This window comes from Typopeltis vanoorti, chromosome 5, assembly GCF_054136105.1.
Source record: "Typopeltis vanoorti isolate ZY-2024b chromosome 5, IOZ_Tvanoo_1.0, whole genome shotgun sequence".
In the NCBI taxonomy this organism is placed as follows: domain Eukaryota; kingdom Metazoa; phylum Arthropoda; class Arachnida; order Uropygi; family Thelyphonidae; genus Typopeltis; species Typopeltis vanoorti.
The window spans coordinates 167,753,345-167,772,599 of record NC_143553.1 but is presented as its reverse complement, the minus strand read 5'-3'; the positions used below and the strand labels follow the sequence as shown (position 1 = coordinate 167,772,599).

The window sequence follows — 19,255 nt, the reverse complement described above, 5'->3', positions numbered from 1 at the left end:
CAGAAATTATATACTTGATTTAATCGTTTATCCAAGTGTAAGCAATATAATCAGGACTTTGTTTGCTTACACTTGAATAAAGGATTAAACCAAGTATATAATTTCTTGGCATCTTTAATTCTTCATAAAGGTTCTTTTAAAATTTGAGACTCTTCAAAGAACGATATGAAGCTCTTCACATGAACCTCAATAGCAATAATGACCTAAAATTTTCAAAATTCTCATTAATAATTCAACATTATTTGTAATATTATTATTATTACATGACAACTCCAAGGAGGGATGCAACTCTAGCTCACTTCCACATGGTGCATCCTGGGTAATGCTAAAGAGCTATAACGACTTGAGCATCCAGACTATCTTAGGATCGCCTGGATTAGTGTACATGCATATGCAACAGTTTATCAGGTTACAATGATGGAAACTAGGACTCAACCTGTCAACCAGAAGTGCCCTAAGACTCAGTCCCTTCGACAACTGCTCAGTCTGCAGCTGAATAGAAAGTATCAGCAGGGCTAAGAGTGAATGTCTTACTAGACTTCTTTGTGACAACAGAATTGACATTGACATCATACAAGAAATCTATGCAAGCAGTGAGTCACAACTATGAGAAAGAGTCTCCATTCCAAGTTTCAATTGTGTAGGTGCAACATACCATCAGATGCATGGGGTAGCCACCTATGCCCAAAACTCACTTACCAAGATTCATTTCATTTCTACTAGTGATGCTTCAAGCATATCTACCGTTATTAAAGAAGTTAACGATCTAAAAATAATTAATGTCTACAAGCCACCATCTACAAGCTGGCCTGATGAAGTTTTGCCAGCCTTAATGCATCCTGCTGTTTTATATTGGAGACTTTCTAACAGTCATCAAACCAATGGGGTTATAGAGAAAAACTGATGGAAATGGTGCCAAGCTATCCGAGTGGGCAGAGGCAAACAACATACAGCTGATTTTCGATCCCAAGAATAACTGCACTTTTAACTTGGCTAGATCGAATAGTGGCACCAATCCTAACTTATGTTTTGTAACAACCAATCAAAGGACCTCCCAGTGCCAACCAGCCATCCTGTTTTAGGAAGATTTTCACACAATCAACACCGTCCTGTCTTTATTGAGGTGGGCCCTCAAATCCCAATTACTGAAACTACACCAGTGCCACATTGGAATTTTGCCAAGACAAATTGGGACAGCTTTTCATCAGATCTAGATAAAAATGTGCACTGGATTCCACCACAACCTTATAACTACCAAAGATTTGTGAAAATAGTAATTTCTACAGCCAAAAAACACATCCCTAGAGGTGCTAGAAAAGAATACATACCTGGCTGGAGCAAAACCAGCGAAGCATTTTATAACAATTTTCTGAGTAGCGAATGTGTGGATGTTGCAGATAATCTTATTAACAGCTTAAATGAAGCTAGAAAGAACAAATGGATTGACACCATCAAAAGACTGAACTTCAAACATTCAAGCAGGAAGGCATGGAGCCTCCTTAAAAAGTTGGGTGGTAATTCCCATCGCCCCAATGCAAAAGCTGCTGTTAGTGCCAACTGTATTGCCAATCGGATAGTGAATCTGTCCAGAGCTAAATCAGAAAAAACCCACACTAAAATAATTAGGAAGGAATTGTCCAGACTTAAAGAAGGTTGTTTTGAAGTGACCAATCTATCGAATCCATTCACCAAAGAAGAACTTCTAGCTGCACTCCAGGAAGTGAAACCTGGTAAAGTGCCTGGAATTCATAATATTCACCGTGAGTTTTTAAAACTCTGGACCAAATACAGCGGAATGGCTGACAAAATTCTTTTCTAATATTCTACAGAGTGGTACATTACCAGCAGAATTTAAAAAATCAAAGACAATAGTGATCCTGAAGCCTGTTGATAAACCGGAAAGCTATAGCCCTATAGCACTGCTCAGTGTCTGTCTTAAGTTACTAGAAAGACTTATTTACAATAGAATTAGTACTATTATTATTGACACTCTCCCTCATGAACAAGCCAGTTTCAGGCCCAGGCCAATTGTAAAGATCGAGTTTTGGTCCTAACAACTCATATAGAATCTGGTTTTGAAAAATGCCTTAAAACTGGTGCAGTCTTTATACACTTGACGACTGCATATGACACGGTATGGAGGAACGGCATGATCTACAAGTTCCTTAAAATACTGAAATGTAAAAAAAATGACCCATCTGATCAACACTATTCTTTCTAATAGAACAATACAAGCAGTTCTAGATGATGATATCAGCAAGCCAAGACCACTTAACAATGGACTCACACAAAGATTAGTTCTGCCCCCCCCCCCTCTTCTTTTCAATTTATATATTTCTGACCTTCCAAGGACAGTGCCTATAAAACTTGTATATGCTGATGATTTATGCATCTCATTCCAACAGCAGAACTTCTGCACTAAATGGGAACATACTACAGCACAATTTTAATCCAAAGTATCTGGGCATAACCCTGGACAGAACCTTCTCCTTTAATAGTGTTAGATCTTGAATGAGGAATTTTCATTAAAATTTATTTCATTCAAGATTTAACAAGAATAAAATAACTAAGAGATACTTGTACTATAGTAAAGAAACAAATTGTAAAAAAAGGAGCATAAATGAATAACTTTAATGTGAAGTACAAAGGAAAAATGAATTTTGTTTGTCTAAATAGAAATTCCGTTTTGTAAGTTGTAGTGATTAAAATGTATTCTATGTGAAATGTATATCCAGCGTAAACAAAAGTCCAAGGGTCGCGTGCCCCGAAAAGAGCACTCTCGAGGAGAAGAATTATGATGAAACAGCTTAAGGGCACAAGGGAAAGTGCCGTGTGAAGATCTCTGCAGCGAAAAAGAGGGCGCAACAGAGATAGAATAAAAGAGGGATTCATGTGAGTTTCAAGCTCTCTCAGGTTTCGTTCCTGTTCTCGCTTGGACCTGAGGTTGCTGACCAATAGAAGAAAGTGCTACGATGTAGGATGACGAGCTTTTCCCTGTGAATGCTTGATGGGTACCGGACGGGCAGTAAGCAAGATGTCTGCGTCCACTGTTTCAGGCCGTCGATAGAAGTCGTACTGTAAGGAGGCAGCGGAAAGTTATTTCCCAAAGGCGGGAACGCTAACCGTAGTGACCCGCAAGATATCGAGATGAACTCTAGCATCGCTGAGTGCAGAGAAAGGCCTTATCGGATGAACAACATGACCTCCACGTGGATGCAAACTGATGGAAGTGCAGAGTCTTATCCAACAAAAGAAGACTAACCAGGCGGAGATGGGAATCAGACACTGATGATAACGTACAGAACTTTCTTACTTATTTTCCAATAGTATTAGAAGGAGGGTCGAATCAGTTTCTAGTGCAACAGAGATTATGAACAGATAATTAGGGAACTTTGAATGACTAATATGCTTAGTAATTTGTTGGTGTTTTCATTGGACTGGTTGTCTGAAAACTTATGCTCGTGTGTGTGACCAAATTAACGTATGGAGCTAGAATTGTGGAAAGACTCTGATTTGAACTTTTGTATTGTGAATGTTATGTGTATCATTGATTAACTTAGAGTCTAGAGTTGTTGATTATTTATTAGAATGTTCATTTGTATTCGCTAGTTTGATTTAGTGTTTAATTGATTAAATTCTTGTGTGTATTTGAATCTAATTGTAAGTACTCTAAAATCCTAATAAACATGTTTTATTATGTAAACCTGAGTGTTGTCTGAGCATGAGACCAACTTACCACTCATAAAATCTGAACCTATGCGTAAGGAATAAGAAAGGGAAATTTAGAACGTTAGAGTCACGATTGCAAGCTAAGAATTCTGCAGATGCTGTAGAACTTTAGTAAGATAGAATAGGCATTAAGATTCTGGGAAGGTCTTCTGTCCTAGGACTCTGACTGGCGCAGCTTTAAAAAACAAATTTTTCAGTGTCTGAAAAGGAGACCGCCCCAGAAAGAAGGTCTAGAGAATTTACTCTTAGTTGGTGGCTAATTTTCACTTTCATAGGGAAATTACAAAAGGGTTATTCGAAGTTTAAGGTTAGAAATTTCTGGAAGGGATAGATCACAGTATATATACGGAAGGAAATTACATTAAGGAAAGCAATAAAAGTTTTAGAGAAAACAACACCGTAACAATCAGCTGAGCCATTCCTCTTTCTTATTCCTTATGCATAGGTTCAGATTTTATGAGTGGTAAGTTGGTCTCATGCTCCTCAGGTTTCATAACAAAACATTTTTATTAGGATCTTAGAGTACTTACAATTAGATTCAAATAAACAAGAATTTAATCAATTACACACTAAATCACACTGGCAAATACAAATGAACATACTAATAAATAATCAACAACTCTAGACTCTAAGTTAATCAATGATACACATAACATTCACAATACAAAAGTTCAAATCAGATTCTTTCCACAATTCTAGCTCCATACATTAATTTGGTCACACACATGAGCATAAGTTTTCAGACAACCAGTCCAATGAAAACACCAACAAATTACTAAGCATATTAGTCATTCAAAGTTCCCTAATTATCTGTCCATAATCTCTGTTGCACTAGAAACTGATTCAACCCTCCTTCTAATACTATTGGAAAATAAGTAAGAAAGTCCTGTACATTACCATCACTGTGTCTGATTCCCATCTCTGCCTGGTCAGTCTTCTTTTGTTGGATAAGACTCTGCACTTCCATCAGTTTGCGCCCACGTGGAAGTCATGTTGTTCATCCAATAAGGCCTTTCTCTGCACTTAGCGATGCTAACGTTCGTCTTGATCTCTTGCGGGTCGCTATGGTCAGCGTTCCCGCCTTTGGGAAATAACTTTCCGCTGCCTCGTTCCAGTAGGACTTCTATCGACAGCCCGAATCAGTGGGCACTGACATCTCGTGTACTGCCCGTCCAGTACCCATCAAGCATTCATGGGAAAAAGTTTGCTGTTCAACATTATAGCATGTTCTTCTATTGGTCAGCAACCTCAGGTCCAAGAAAGAATAGGAACAAAACTCGAGAGAGCTTGAAACTCGCACGAATCCCTCTTTTATTCTATCTCCATTTCATTCTATCTCCACTTCTATAATCTGAAATATAACATCTTAACATAATATCATTAAAACAACTCACTAATTCACCCAAGCTGAAAGTTTGTTTAAATCTTACTGAAATGACTTAATATCAGCATCACTCATTATAACTCTTTGTAAGTTATTTAAAGAGAATAACATATCACTTGTCAATCAAACATGAAAATTTGTTAATAAAACAGCTGATGGATATTGGGAAGTACACTCCAAGATCCCTTCCTTCTGGAACAGTGCCTCAATCACATGCACAAACTGGTGGTATTATTCTCACAACCAATCTCCTATCCATGATTCCATCTCCTTAGCCTATAAAGTGTACTTTAAATGTACTATAGGTTTACATATAACCTTTTATGTGTGTAAGCCACATGGGGAAAGGGAAAAAAAAGAGAGAAAAAGAAAAGAAACATTATAATATAGAACAATGTTCATAAAAGTTTATTCTAGATGTGCTTGTGAAGTTCCTTAAATGTATAACTTTTTTTATTAAGCAATACAGAAAGAAAAAAATTAAACATAATTGGGACTTTTTCTGTGTGCATATTTATACAAACTAGACCTTTCATTTCACTGATCACACTAATAGTTAAGAAATGTTATTTCATCTAAAAAAAATGCTGACATCTTTTATTCTCTATAAGGAGTTTGGAGACTGGGAAAACAGTTCAGTTTCCACCATAACCAATCAGATATAACTGGCCCAAGACTATAACTGATTATAAACAGAGTCTGGTGAAGAAAGGGACACAAGTTCGGCCAACTCATGGTCCCCAACCCTAATGAAGTGTATTAATGTTTGAAATAATGTGGATTTTACAGTTGATTTTCTTGAGTTTGTGGGGAAAATCCAAATTTTCAGAAAAAAAAAACTCACTTCTTTGTGCCAGAAATCAATTAAGTAGGGAAACGTTCAAATTCTTAAACAAAAATAAATAAACATCAAAGTTTTTTTAATAACCTTTTCTAATTAGGTGGTGGAAGTTTTTCCACTTGATTATACTATAAATTAAAGATACCAAGAAATTATATACTTGGTTTAATCCTTTATCCAAGTGTAAACAAACAAAGTTTGTGCCTGAAATATAATCAGGACTAGGGCAACTCATATACAGAAACTAATGACTTCACATCACTTGCCTTAGTATCCATAATGCAAAGCACATATCCTTATGGGAATGTATAATACTATGCATTATGGGAAGGGTCACTACCCAGACCGGTTTCAACCTTTATTGAGGTCTCGTCACTGGGAGACAGACTCAGAGGTGATACTAAGTTTGAAGTAATGCAGAAGTCATTTTCATATACGAGTTGCCAAAAGGTGGACTGATTATATTTCAGGCGCAAACTTTGTTTGCTTACACTTGGATAAAGGATTAAACCAAGTATATAATTTCTTGGTATCTTTAATTTACAGTATAACCAAGTGGAAAAAATTCCAACAACTATCTCTAATCCAGAGTATTTTAATAATAAGGTATGACACCTTTTGTTAACTCATATGTAAATATGACTTCTGCATTACTTCAACCTTAGTATCACCTCTGGGTCTGGCCTCCACTGATGAGACCTCAATAAAACAATACAAGACCTGAATACACAACCAGTCTGGGTTTTGTATTGAGGTCTTTCCCATAATGCATAGCATTATACATACCCATAAGGATGTGCACTCTGCATTATGGGATACTAAGACAAGTGATGAAGTTTTCTTGGTATCTTTAACTTTTTTCTAATTAAATCCATTATTTTAAGCAACTATTTTGGTAAGAAATACTTATAATCAAAAAATTAGTTTATGCTATGTGACACCATGAAGTGCAAAGAGTCATTAAGGGAGTACACTATCCACATACATACTACAAGATCCATCATCCACACCATGTCATCCACCATCTAATAATACTCTACATAATTGACCATCTACACAATTATGCCATCTACTGCCCACTCTTTTCCAGCTATTTCCCACATTAAAATATAAAATTTTAAATATATTTAGACCAAAGAATCATAAATTAGCACATTTTGCATTTCAAGATTGTTCATAATACTGCTGCTCTTCATACCAACAATTCTTTTCCAGACATTATTATTTGTTGACAAAATTCTGGGATTGGTTTAGCTTCTTAGCTATCTAAATGTGGTTTTTGTGCAACAGAATGTCATTTCTTATTGCAAAGTCTTTATTTCATCATTTCTCAGAGAATGATATGCAGGTCAGTCAAATCAGTACTGGTCTTTTGAAAAAAAAAAAAAAAAAAAAATATTATTATTTGACACCCACCTCCAGGGAGTCCAAAGACTCACTTGGGGGGGGACACCTACTCTGCAACTCTCCATCACCACCACTCAAATTTATCCACCAACCCCATCATGTACACCAGCGCTTCACAAACTGTGGGCCGCGGTCCCCTTGGAGGCTGTAGTTTTTGTTGAGGGGGGGGGGGTGAAATAATGAAAACAAATTGAAAATGTTTTAAGACTAAGTAGATTTTTTTATCTTACAAGAAACATATTTAATTTTTATTATTTATTATTTTTTTTTTGTTATTTTTTATATTTTAATGGAAAAAGATCACACATTGGTGTGGGTTCACCAATTTTGCTTCCTGCTTAATAAATATTAGTAAATGTATGCTTATTCATATAAGTTTCATTTCAAAGCAGAAATCTAAGAATTGCTGTTTCAAATATTTCACCTGATATTGATTTTTTGTGTAGTAGTATTGAAACACATCCATCACATTAAATTGTTATTAAACTTCTTTTATGTTTTTAATTCTTTCTTTATTACTAGCCGTTTTACGTTTCATGTGCTTGTACTGCAAATATACAATAACAACATATCTATCTACATAAAAATATGAGATAATGTGGCATGTCAAATGTGTATGTAAGATGCTAAAAATGTAATATTGGCATTTGATTTTTGCAATATTCGCTGTGTATGTTTTGTATTGAATATAAATACAATAAATATTATAATAATAATATGTCTATATTACGATTTTTTTTCAAGGGGGATCATGAAATATTTTAATTTTTCCAAAGGGGACCCCTGATATCCCAAAGTTTGGGAAGCACTGATCTACACCAATGCCATTTAATGTCCACCAGCACCCACTAGTATTTTCGCAGACAATCACAAACATCCATGCCCACGGCGGGATGATCTGTCAACAGAGAAAAAGCAGACTATAAATAACAGTACTATAAAAAATAAAATTAAATGACAGAAATGTGTAACTATTATTATTATTACTATTACAATAGACCTCCAGAGGGTCAGAGACTCATCAAGGAAGACCAAATATCACTCAAATCACATCGTACCTTCTCATGAATTCATTCACATTATCTGCACTCCCAAGGCAAGCCATTCCACCATACAGCACTCAATGAGAGAAAAATCTAACTCTCAGCCCTTTCTTGACTGCATTCATTCTCAACTTTCATGGAGTGGCTATCCTCTCATCCTCTTCTCACCCTCCATAAAATGAACTGGTATCTATCCTTTCTCAGAAGCTTGTAGGTCTCTATCAATGACCCCTCTATCTTAACAAGATAGAGTGGTCATTGAACAAGAGCCCTGTTATTATATTATTATTATTATCTATTAGGTTACAAAATTAAATTAAGCGAGAGAGCAACATGCTCACACAAAACGTTTTAGTCATATAAGTATACATATAAATTAAAACAAACCTGTATGGATGATGACCAATAAAAGCTGAAAAATTGCTAAGAGTCCTAAAGTCAGGGTTTGCTGGAAAACTTGAAAAACTAAGTGGGCTGAATGCGTGTCATCCTAATTTTTGGGATTTTTATGCCACCATTATTGTTAAGATTAGGTCGGTTAATCACAATTTTTAAGGCTTCTTTAAATTTCCATTCATACCAGGCTTTTGTATGATGAAAAGAACAAGTACTTTTCTGATCAATTTTTCCCCACCATAGGTCAGGCCAGTAGTTTTAATGGTTGACCAAATCAATGTAACTTCAGCATACCATGTAGACTGGAGCAGAGCTTGCTCCTTTGTATATGTGTGTGTATACTCCAGTTGATGGCCTTAATGTGAAGGTTGAAACATCAAGTAATTATTTTGGTTTATATTAAAACTGAAGTTTTACTCTAACGTAGTAGTTGTTTCCATAATTTTTGAAGATATATTCTGATCACCATGTAAGCATGAAGAAACGGAATCTCATAATCCATGGAGCTGTTACTCACAAGTGTTGCAATCATTACGATAAGCTGAAGATGTGTGTTTCATTTTTGATTTTGATCAATCAGCTGGCTTTTTTTTAAGAGGAGCAGAGACAGCAATCTTATTCCTAACTGCATCAAGGTGAAAAAGAAATTTACTTCAGTCAAAGCCCTTCATATCTATGAATGTACAGAGAAAGCAATACTTAGGGAACAAATTCAAACAGCCTGCAAAAACTTAGCAATGACCCAAAATCAAGTTTTAAATTTACAATCTGAACTCTCTAGTTATGAGGGTGGTCTGAAAAGTTCTCGGCCTAACAATGAAAAAATGAATTTATAATTTCAAAATTATTTTTTATTTTTCAACATAATCTCCCTTAAGACTAATACATTTATTCCAGCGATGCTCCAGTGCCATTAGTAGTTCTCAGTAAGATCTGCAAAATACCCCTCTACAGCTGCAATCACCTCATGATTCAAAGAAAAATGCTGACCATCGAGGAAGAGTTTTAGTTTAGGGAAGAGACAGAAGTCAGAGGGAGCCAAATCTGGGGAATAGGGTTCCCCAATTCATAGTGCAGATCCCTTAATTTTCCCATTGCCAAAACACCTTTGTGGGCAGGTTGCATTGTCCAGATGAAAGATGATTTTTTTTCTTCTGCAAACCAGGTCTTTTCTCACGAATTTTTTCATCTAGTCTAGTTAAGATTTAATTATCACCTAGCCAAGAAATTAGCATCAACACTCAAGGAGATGGTAGTCATTCTGCCTACTATATAAAGAGCACACAATACTTCATAAACAAAATTAAAAGCATAACACTTCGTAAAGATGATTTATTAGTCAGTTTTGATGTTTCTGCCTTTTTCACAAATGTCCCAATCAATGACACAATTCTTCTCTTACAGAAGAAATCTCTGCCTGACATTATGGCTCTCTTTGCCCACGTACTATGCTCCAGTTACTTTGTATGGCAAAGTAACTCTTTTACTTACAAAAAGAAGGTATGGCCATGGGCTCACCACTATCTCCCCAATTGCTAACTTTTATATGGAAGCTTTCGAGCAATGTGCTACAGATTCCTTTATTTTAAAACAAACAGTTTGGCTTAGATATGTTGATGATGTTTTCATTATCTGGCCACATAGCTATCAACCATTAAACACATTCCTTAGCCACCTGAACACAAAACATGGTGCACACAATTTGCTATTGAAATTGAAAATCAGAACTAGCTTCCTTTCCTGGATACACTGGTCACACATCTTCCCTCAGACAGTCTTTCCTTCACTGTTTACTGCAAGCCTACACATACCAGCCAACATATACATGCTAACTCATATAACCACCCTTTGCAAAAAGGATTAAACTGAATGATAAAAGGATTAAACTAAATTTATTATAAACTTCCAAAAACCCTTTGCAAAAACTTGGAGTCATTAACACCTTCAAAAACAGAGCTATAACAATTTGCTCTAATAAACAATCTCTTAAACAAGAATTACAAACTATTAGCAATACATTTATAAATAATGGCTATAGCAAAAATACTATTAATAAAATTCTTTATAAAACTTCACCAAAAAATAATATAGATTGCAGTAAAACCAATGCTATCCCATACATTAAAGGGTTATCAGAAAAAATTAATAGAATTCTACACCATTATAATCTTAATAATACTTTTAAAGCACCAATAAAACTAAAAAACATATTCAACTTCTCTAAGAATCCTCTCCCCCCCCGGCTCATCCTGAGTTTATTGTATCTATTGCACCTGTAACTTATCTTATATTGGGGAAACTGGACATGCAATCCCTATCCATAAAACAGGACACAAACAACACATTAAATTTAATAATTTGAGTGAAGCAGGCCTCTCAGATCATGTTCCCTACACCAAAATGATTGGAAAAGTACCTGTTCTTTACATCATACAAAAACCTGGTATGAACAGAAATTTAAAGAAGCCTGTGAAATTTTGATTAACAGACCTAATCTTAACAATAATGGTGGCATAAAAATCCCAAGAATTTGGATGGCACACATTCAGTGCACTTAGTTCTTCAAGTTTTCCAGCAAATCCTGACTTTAGGACTCAAAGCAATTTTTCAGCTTTTATTAGGCACCATCCATACTGGTTTTTAATTTATATGTATATTTATACAAGTGAAAATTTTTTTTGTTGCTCTCTAGCTTAATTTAATTTAATTTTGTAACATAATAGATAATAATAATAACAACAGGACTCTAGCTTTGATGTAGTAATTTTTTTGTTTTTCCATGGAGGTCAGACCAGTAGTTTTAACAGTTGATCAAATCAATTTAACTTCAGCATACTATGAAGATCGTAGTGCAGCTTGTTTCTCTGTATATATTTGTATACTCCAGATGATGACCTTAATGTGAAGTTGAAACATTAAGTGATTATTCTGGTTTATATTAAACTTTTGAAGATTTTCAGATATTTTTACTAGTATTACACATAAGTTGGATTCAGCAAAGTGCATACATACATGTATGTATATGTAATGGGAAAGGGGGAAAATTACACTAGGAAAAAAATTTAGCCCCAGCTATACAAATACTGATTATGGAATCTTTCTTTAATTTTCATATATAAAAAAAAGTTTATTTCAAGATGTCAAGTAATCAAACACTCATTATTCAAACCAATATACATTATAAATAGCAAATAACATGATAGTTTGATTACAAAGAATAATAATAAATATATCTTTTTTGATATGAGAAACAGAGAAAATAAAAACAGCCTTTGTCCAACTAATTCAGTTTGCAGACTAACATACAGCTGGAATGGCTTTTCATGGTCCTCCAGCTTCATATTTAACTGTCATTTTTGTGCATGTGCTTGGATATTAAAAATAACAAATTATGTCTATATCTACTAAAGTGTTAATGTTAGCTTGCATACTGCAACTCTTTACAAATTTTGTCTCTCTCACACACATGCACGTATGCATACTAGCTGAAAGGCACAAAGCAAACACACAATGTGATGCAGCTAATTCTTAAAAATAATATATATCTTCATTGAAATGCACATTATGAATAGCATATAAAAGTAACAACAAAACAAGACTCACTTTTGAATTTAGACTCTGTGAATTCTTTTGCCTACTCCGCTTCCTTCTGGAATGTCCTTTATGACGGCACCACTTACGCTGATTGCTTGAACTCTTAGAATGATAACTAGAATCTATACTTTCAGATGGATCTGAAGACTGAGTTGTGCGATGTCGCCGATGCCTTCGATAGCGATGGCTACGTCCACAACGCAATTCATGAATAGCTCTTGGCGGGCTTCCTTCTCTGTACCCACGATCTGTATCAGAATCCTTTTCATACCAATCACTAAATAACAATAAATATATGTGAATACTTCATAATATCAAGAAGTACTGAAATTTAAAATAAATTATGACATAAAATAATTATGATGGCATATCAAATGCATATTCTTAAACTATAATGGAATATCTTTACAATATCCAATACTTTTATCAGAGCAAAAATCAACTAATGATATATTACAATGAAAATTCTTCCCATGTTCCTTCCTCTACATTATGAAACAAGTGAGTTTTCAATAGCTAATCTTTGTGAGAATTCCATTATCATAACTCTAAATACAGATATAGACCTTACGATCTGTTCTGCTCATTTTTAATCTAATAGCCTCTTTTGTGGTCTTCCCATAAATTTTATTAATTGTTTAAGATATCAGGTGTTCACCATTCTCCAAAAATTCTTATAGCAAGATGATCAACTGAAATAATATTATTATTACTGTATTATTATCTCTTGACACCTCCAAGGAGTCCAAAGACTCATCATAAAGAAATAAACAGCAGTAAAATTCTGAAATAAGCAAATATTCTAACTATAAGCATTACTTTTAAGATAAATTAGAAATACAAAATTTCACTTTTATAATGAAGTCTCTGTACTCATTTTGCTTATCACTTTTTTTTTTTTTTTTTTTTTTTTGCAAGTTTCAGCAGGAACTAATATCTCAAAACTGTACACACACAAGTGAATTAAAATGCAGAAAATAAATTTATAAATTCTGAAAAGTGGCATGTATTTGTGGAGCAATTCTTTAACACTTCATTTGGTTTTGTTCAGACCAACATGAAGCACATGCATTACTTAATTTTCTCATCTTTCCTAAGTTATTTTCCACTTGCTTGAGTTGACTGCAATCTAAAAGCCTGTTTATTTTCCTGCCTACTGCCATATGTCAATGGCATATCCTTGTTTATTGTTGTCTACAAATAAGCACAGCTTTGGAAGAATCAGTGTCTTGCAGGAATTAAAACTGGATTTTCTGGAAGGGAAATCCTTGCCATTTTCATGTAAAATAGATTAATCCTATCTGAAAGAAAGTCTAATAAGATTCCATCAATAGCCAAGATTTTAATCATGGTCTTTTCCTGGACAAATAATGCATCATAAAAGCTATTTAATCATGGAATTAACAACTTATTTCAATTTATAGTGTGTTTAATCAAATTTTTTCAACTGAAATAATGTGTATAACCATTCTAAACAAATATTGCCTAGCTTTGAATGCTTAATGCATTTCCACAGACATCCCAAGTTTTAATAATTATCTACAGGAAAAAAAAAAAAAAAAAAAGCATAAAGCAGAACCTGAATACAAGAGCAGAAGTGTCTTCTTTTGAAGAGAGCTACTGAGTTTTTGGATGACTTAGAGAGAGAAAAAAGAAAGAAAGAGAGAATAACCACTCTCAAATGTGAAAGAGTATTTATTGGTAATATAAATGTGAATGTGTAAGAGAACTGCTGAGAAGAAAATTCATGCTAGCAGCAAAATAAAAAAAGATCAGCTTTTATGGAAGTTGGAGAAAGATATGTATACTTTTATGCTAATAGAAGCAAACTTGTGTGAAATGAAATTCAATTACCATGATTACAATAATAATCTCAGCACAATATAATGAAAAAAGAAGACAAGGCATTCACCTATCACCAGACTGAAGAAAGTCATAGATAATAATAGTGATCTCGCAGTTAATTGCCCTCAAATAATCATCCAAGTTTACTGCTCACTGAATGGTTTAGCATGTCAACTGACTCTTACAATAGCTATACATAACCACAATCAATTAAATTTATCCTCCAGAAATTTGCTTTTTCAATGGAATGAAATACATTAGAGATCACTGTATTTATAAAAAATCTAGGTCTTATTGAAGTTAAGCTTAGGCAGAAAAATTATTTTTCATGGATGGATGGAGGAGGGTTGGGGACTATGCTTTTGCAGCAAATAAGATGAAATTTCCTATTTCTTCTTTCTTTTCCAACAATCATAATCCTCATCGAAGCAAGTATTTTCACTACTCTAGGACACTAAGAAAAATTCTTGACAGATGATTTATCAGGCTCTGCTAGTTTACATAAATCAACTGTTAGAAATGACTTTTTCTGCAGTACAATTTTATTATTCAGAGTTTTCACATCAGCTATCTTTATGCAACTTTTTTCAGCATTAAATTACAGGTATAAAAATATAAAAATAATATTGTGTATCTGCTAATAATTTTTTCTTATTCATGCTCTCACCTTTCTCTTTCACTCTCTCTCACACACAAACAAAAAACAAAAAAAAAAGTACCTGAAACTCTTCTTCTTGTTGTTGTTACTAACAGAACAACACAAAATCAATCCCATTGTCATTCTGATAGCTTTAAAAAGATGGCCTCATTTTAAATTTTACTAACTTTTTCCAAACAAAGCTCATTAGTTAGAAATTTATGATTTCACGTGCTATAAAATGGTGATGCATGATGAGAAAGAAATCATCACTGTAAATATGAGCAAACAGGACAACAATTATGCCAAAGAGGAGAGAAGACAGGAGATTTACTGAAGAATATAGCACCAGATTAGTAATTATTAGTCCTCATCTAGCATACAACTGTAATTTGGAAAAATACAAGATATACAAAATACAAGAACAGACAGAAAATATCATAATATAAGTATCTTTATAATAAAATGAAACTGTGCCACAAGACTGCTCAAAAGTGAGAATGAATTTTCAAAGTTATCAAGCCCAATATCAAAAATACAATCTTAAAAGATTACTAATATGTGAAGTAATGTCCAGTATTAGCCAGATTACCCTAAGACAGTTATAAAGAATTAAGTCAAACCACACAGTCTGCTTTTCTAGAGTATTTTTCACTTAGAGTAAAGGTTAGAATAAATAAAAAGTTTATTAATTTTTATGGCTATTTAGCCTATTTTTCTTTAGGAGTACCCCTTTTATGATGTCATTGGCTTTTTACTCAATTTTTAAGGCATTACTGATGTTTTAAAGATATAAAATACATGAAGAATATAAAGAAGGAATAATTTTGAACATGCCTTTGTAGGATGTTCCTGGTTGTCTTCTTATTTAGTGGCATCTGACAATAAACAATTACATTACTGCTGAAGTATGACCGAAAGGAGGATGGGGGGGTTGGAAATGTGGAGATAGAGAGATGTGGGAGAATTGTGGGTAAGACAAAAGGTATGTGAATATAAAACATGGGTCTCAAGGGTGGGCTGTGATTCTTTGGGAAGAAGGTTAAAAATAGAAATTCTTGGGGAAAGGAGAAGGATAGAATATGATGAAACAGGGGGGTGGAAGTAACAGGGTGTTAGCCGTTTCAACCGTGTGTCGTCTTCTAAACTCATGGGAAAAGGCACTATTTCCATGAGCTCCGAAGACGACACACAGTCAAAAGGCTCACACCCTTAATCTTGTTTCATCATATTCTATCCTTCTCCTTTCTCCAAAAAATACTTCAGCAGTAATATAAATGTTTATCACCATATGCCGAATGCCACTCAATAAGAAGACAACCAGGAACATCCTACAAAGGTATGTCCAAAATTATTCCTTCCTTATATTCTTCATGTATCTATTTATTTATTATTATTATTTGACACTTCCAGGGAGTCCAAAGACTCATCGAGGGAGAGTGTGCCAACAGCACTGAATGATTGATCCTCTTCTAACTACTAACCACACTCAAACTTGCTTAACTTTTTGTGTGTGAGGCATTAGTAGCAGAGGCTCTACCAATCGACCAACCTTTGCTGACATTAAAAAAAAGGCTTTTCCTCTAGTCGGCAACCAGAAACAAATGCCTTTCTTCATGCAATCAAGCACCGTAGAGTGCAAATGCCACTTCTACTGAGCTACACAGGCTCGCCATAATATTTAAAACATCAGTAATGTGCTAAAAATTGAGTAAAAAGCCAATGATATCATAAAAGAAGTACTCCTAAAGAAAAGTAAGCAAAATAGCAATAAAAATGAATATTTATTTAGAGAAGTAACATGGAAAATTTTCCAGAAATAATATCTATAAAAAGTTTACCATTGACTAGTTTCTAGTAGCTTAAACTTTTTTTGGGTGGGGAATGAGATGGAGGAATGGGAGGGGGGGGGGCATAAAATTGGATTTTTTTTGGCATCAATGTGAAGCTGTGAAACAACTTCATAAAATGAAAACCTGTGAATTATTAATAATATTGTGAGAATATTTTGTCAGTTTTATTTGTTTAGAGGCAGTAGTATATTACAGAAGGGGGAGAGATTAAATACATGATTACTGAAAAGATAACAATATTTTGAGCAGTTCAAATGTAACATATCAAATAACAGTATTGTTGTATTACATATACAATAAACTAACATAAGATATGATCTGATATTTGACTTCACAATTATCTGACTTAATGGATATAAATTCAAATAACCTGACAATTACTTATACCTATTATCTGAATATCAGGCCACTCCACAGCCCTAATATCCGATTACTCCAAACAACCAACAATTCCTCCCTCCAACAGACAGAGTTAGTTGATATGTGACTCATCGTATATGTGTGTGTGTGTTTTGCATTTTCCTCCCAATAGTAACCCTACCAGGAGGTAATTTATTTCCTACCTGCTCCACTGCATATATTACATGTAGATTCCAAGTACTGATTAACATTTATATTTATGTATCAATATTCATATTTACATCTATATGTACGTATAGATGTAAATATGAATTTACATCTATACGTACTGGCCTTTACATCCATACTATTTATATATTGCTCAAAACAATTAGGGGATATTTTAGTTTCTGTCAGATAATTATAAATTTCTGCAAATAGTTATAATTATTGGGTACTTTATACATGAATAAATATTTCTTACTTATGAGTAGGGTGTAATTGATGAGATATTATTTAAATAATTGATATTTATTACAAATTTAACAAATTATGCATTTTAGCATGAAATAATTTTATTTCCCCACTCTTCTGTGAGAGCAATTTCAAATTCTTGACGTAATCGTGATGGCACCAGTTGAGCAGAAACACACCTACCTAAAGCATCCCGGGCATGTTCGATTGGATTACAATCCAGTGAACAGGCAGGCCAGTCCATTCGTTCAATACCTTCTTCCTCAAACCACTCTTGTACCAAATTTGCATGGTGTGGATGAGCATTGTCATCCATAAAAATGAATTCTTGGCCAATTGCAGCAGTATATGGATGAATTATAGGCTCCAAAATCTCATCACGATACCTTTGGGCTGTTAAGGAACCGTTTCTGATAAAATAGAGATCAGTATCTCCACTTATAGTTATTCCAGCCCATACCATCGATTGGATTACAATCCAGTCGATGGTATGGGCTGGAATAACTATAAGTTATTCCATAACTATAAGTTATGTTACAAACTCCAACCTTGATGTTGGGATCTTTCACAAACAAACTGTGGATTATTCCTTGTTCCACTTTCATGCCATATCAAGATACGTCGGTTAGCTGGTTGCAGACTGAACCAGGACTCGTCACTAAAAAGCACACAAACCCAATCCTCATTTGTCCAATTGCGGTGTTCCTGTGCCCAAATTCTTCGGGATCTTTTGTGATTTGCAGTAAGTGGAATGCAAACTATTGGTCTTCAAGCATATAAACCTATGGCATGAAGACGATTTCGAACATTTCCTGTCTCCAGAAAGCGATTCCAAAATCATGAAATTACACTTTGAGATACATGACACGCTTGAGCAACAACATGCTGTGTTTGTCCAGCTTCTAATCGACTAATGGCTCTCCAAGCCATGAATTCTAGGATATCATGTTGCTCTGTCATTTTTAACAAAATAATGGGTAGTAGGTGACAAGTTTACAATTGAAGTGATAATTATGCACTGTGGAAGTGAGCAAAACAAGCCATGCTTTTATGCCCCTCACAATGCTAATACGGCTAAGACATGTTTCGACAAGTCTTAACATGGTTTTGTATGCAGCTGCATGTTCTACACTGTTGTATATTAAGAATATTTTAAAATAAATGTGTTACATTTGTAAATTATTTTTATAACTTTATAATTTACAAGAAAGCCAAAATATTCCTAATTGTTTTGAGCAGTGTATATTTACACTAGAAAGCTCACACAATATCAGTCATTTATGTTACATTATGACTGGAAGTTGATCTAATTGGTGAAATTAATTAATTCTGAGTATAATTTTCATCAATAAGTCTCTGTTTTTGACACTAGCCACTTGTAATCCAGTAGTGATGACATGTTATATATGGGCATCTGGATGGAGTCCGGTAGCTGAGTCATAAAGTTTGTGAAAAACAGTATGTTGGATGGTGCAGACAACAAATGCATGATGGGGATTTCAGGATATGGAATCTGTGTAGGTAGTGTCTAAATTTTCCATGTCCTGTTAGCAGCATGGTTAAACCTAAAGAGTTGGCGTGATTTTTCAGCCGGAGTCTGCTTCTGATGCTTGGCAAGAATTCTTTTATTGTTGATCCATTTTTTGATGTTTTCCATTCTTCTTCCCACAAGTTTAGACTTATTTCTTCTGCAAGTTTTTTATAGCAGATTTC

General features: G+C 34.3%; 1 protein-coding gene across 3 annotated transcripts in view; it reads right to left on the bottom strand.

Annotated features, from left to right (window-relative positions):
* Positions 1-19,255, bottom strand: part of Doa (CDC like kinase darkener of apricot) — a 390,113-nt gene that overhangs the window by 266,939 nt on the left and 103,919 nt on the right. For 2 of the 3 annotated variants that reach the window (XM_090393402.1, XM_090393403.1), the window contains exon 3: positions 12,404-12,671. In XM_090393402.1, the coding sequence (XP_090249528.1) occupies positions 12,404-12,671 (268 nt within the window). Of the gene's footprint in view, positions 1-12,403; positions 12,672-14,958; positions 15,231-19,255 lie in introns of those variants that run through there. The other variant, XM_090393404.1, reaches the window with a different exon arrangement.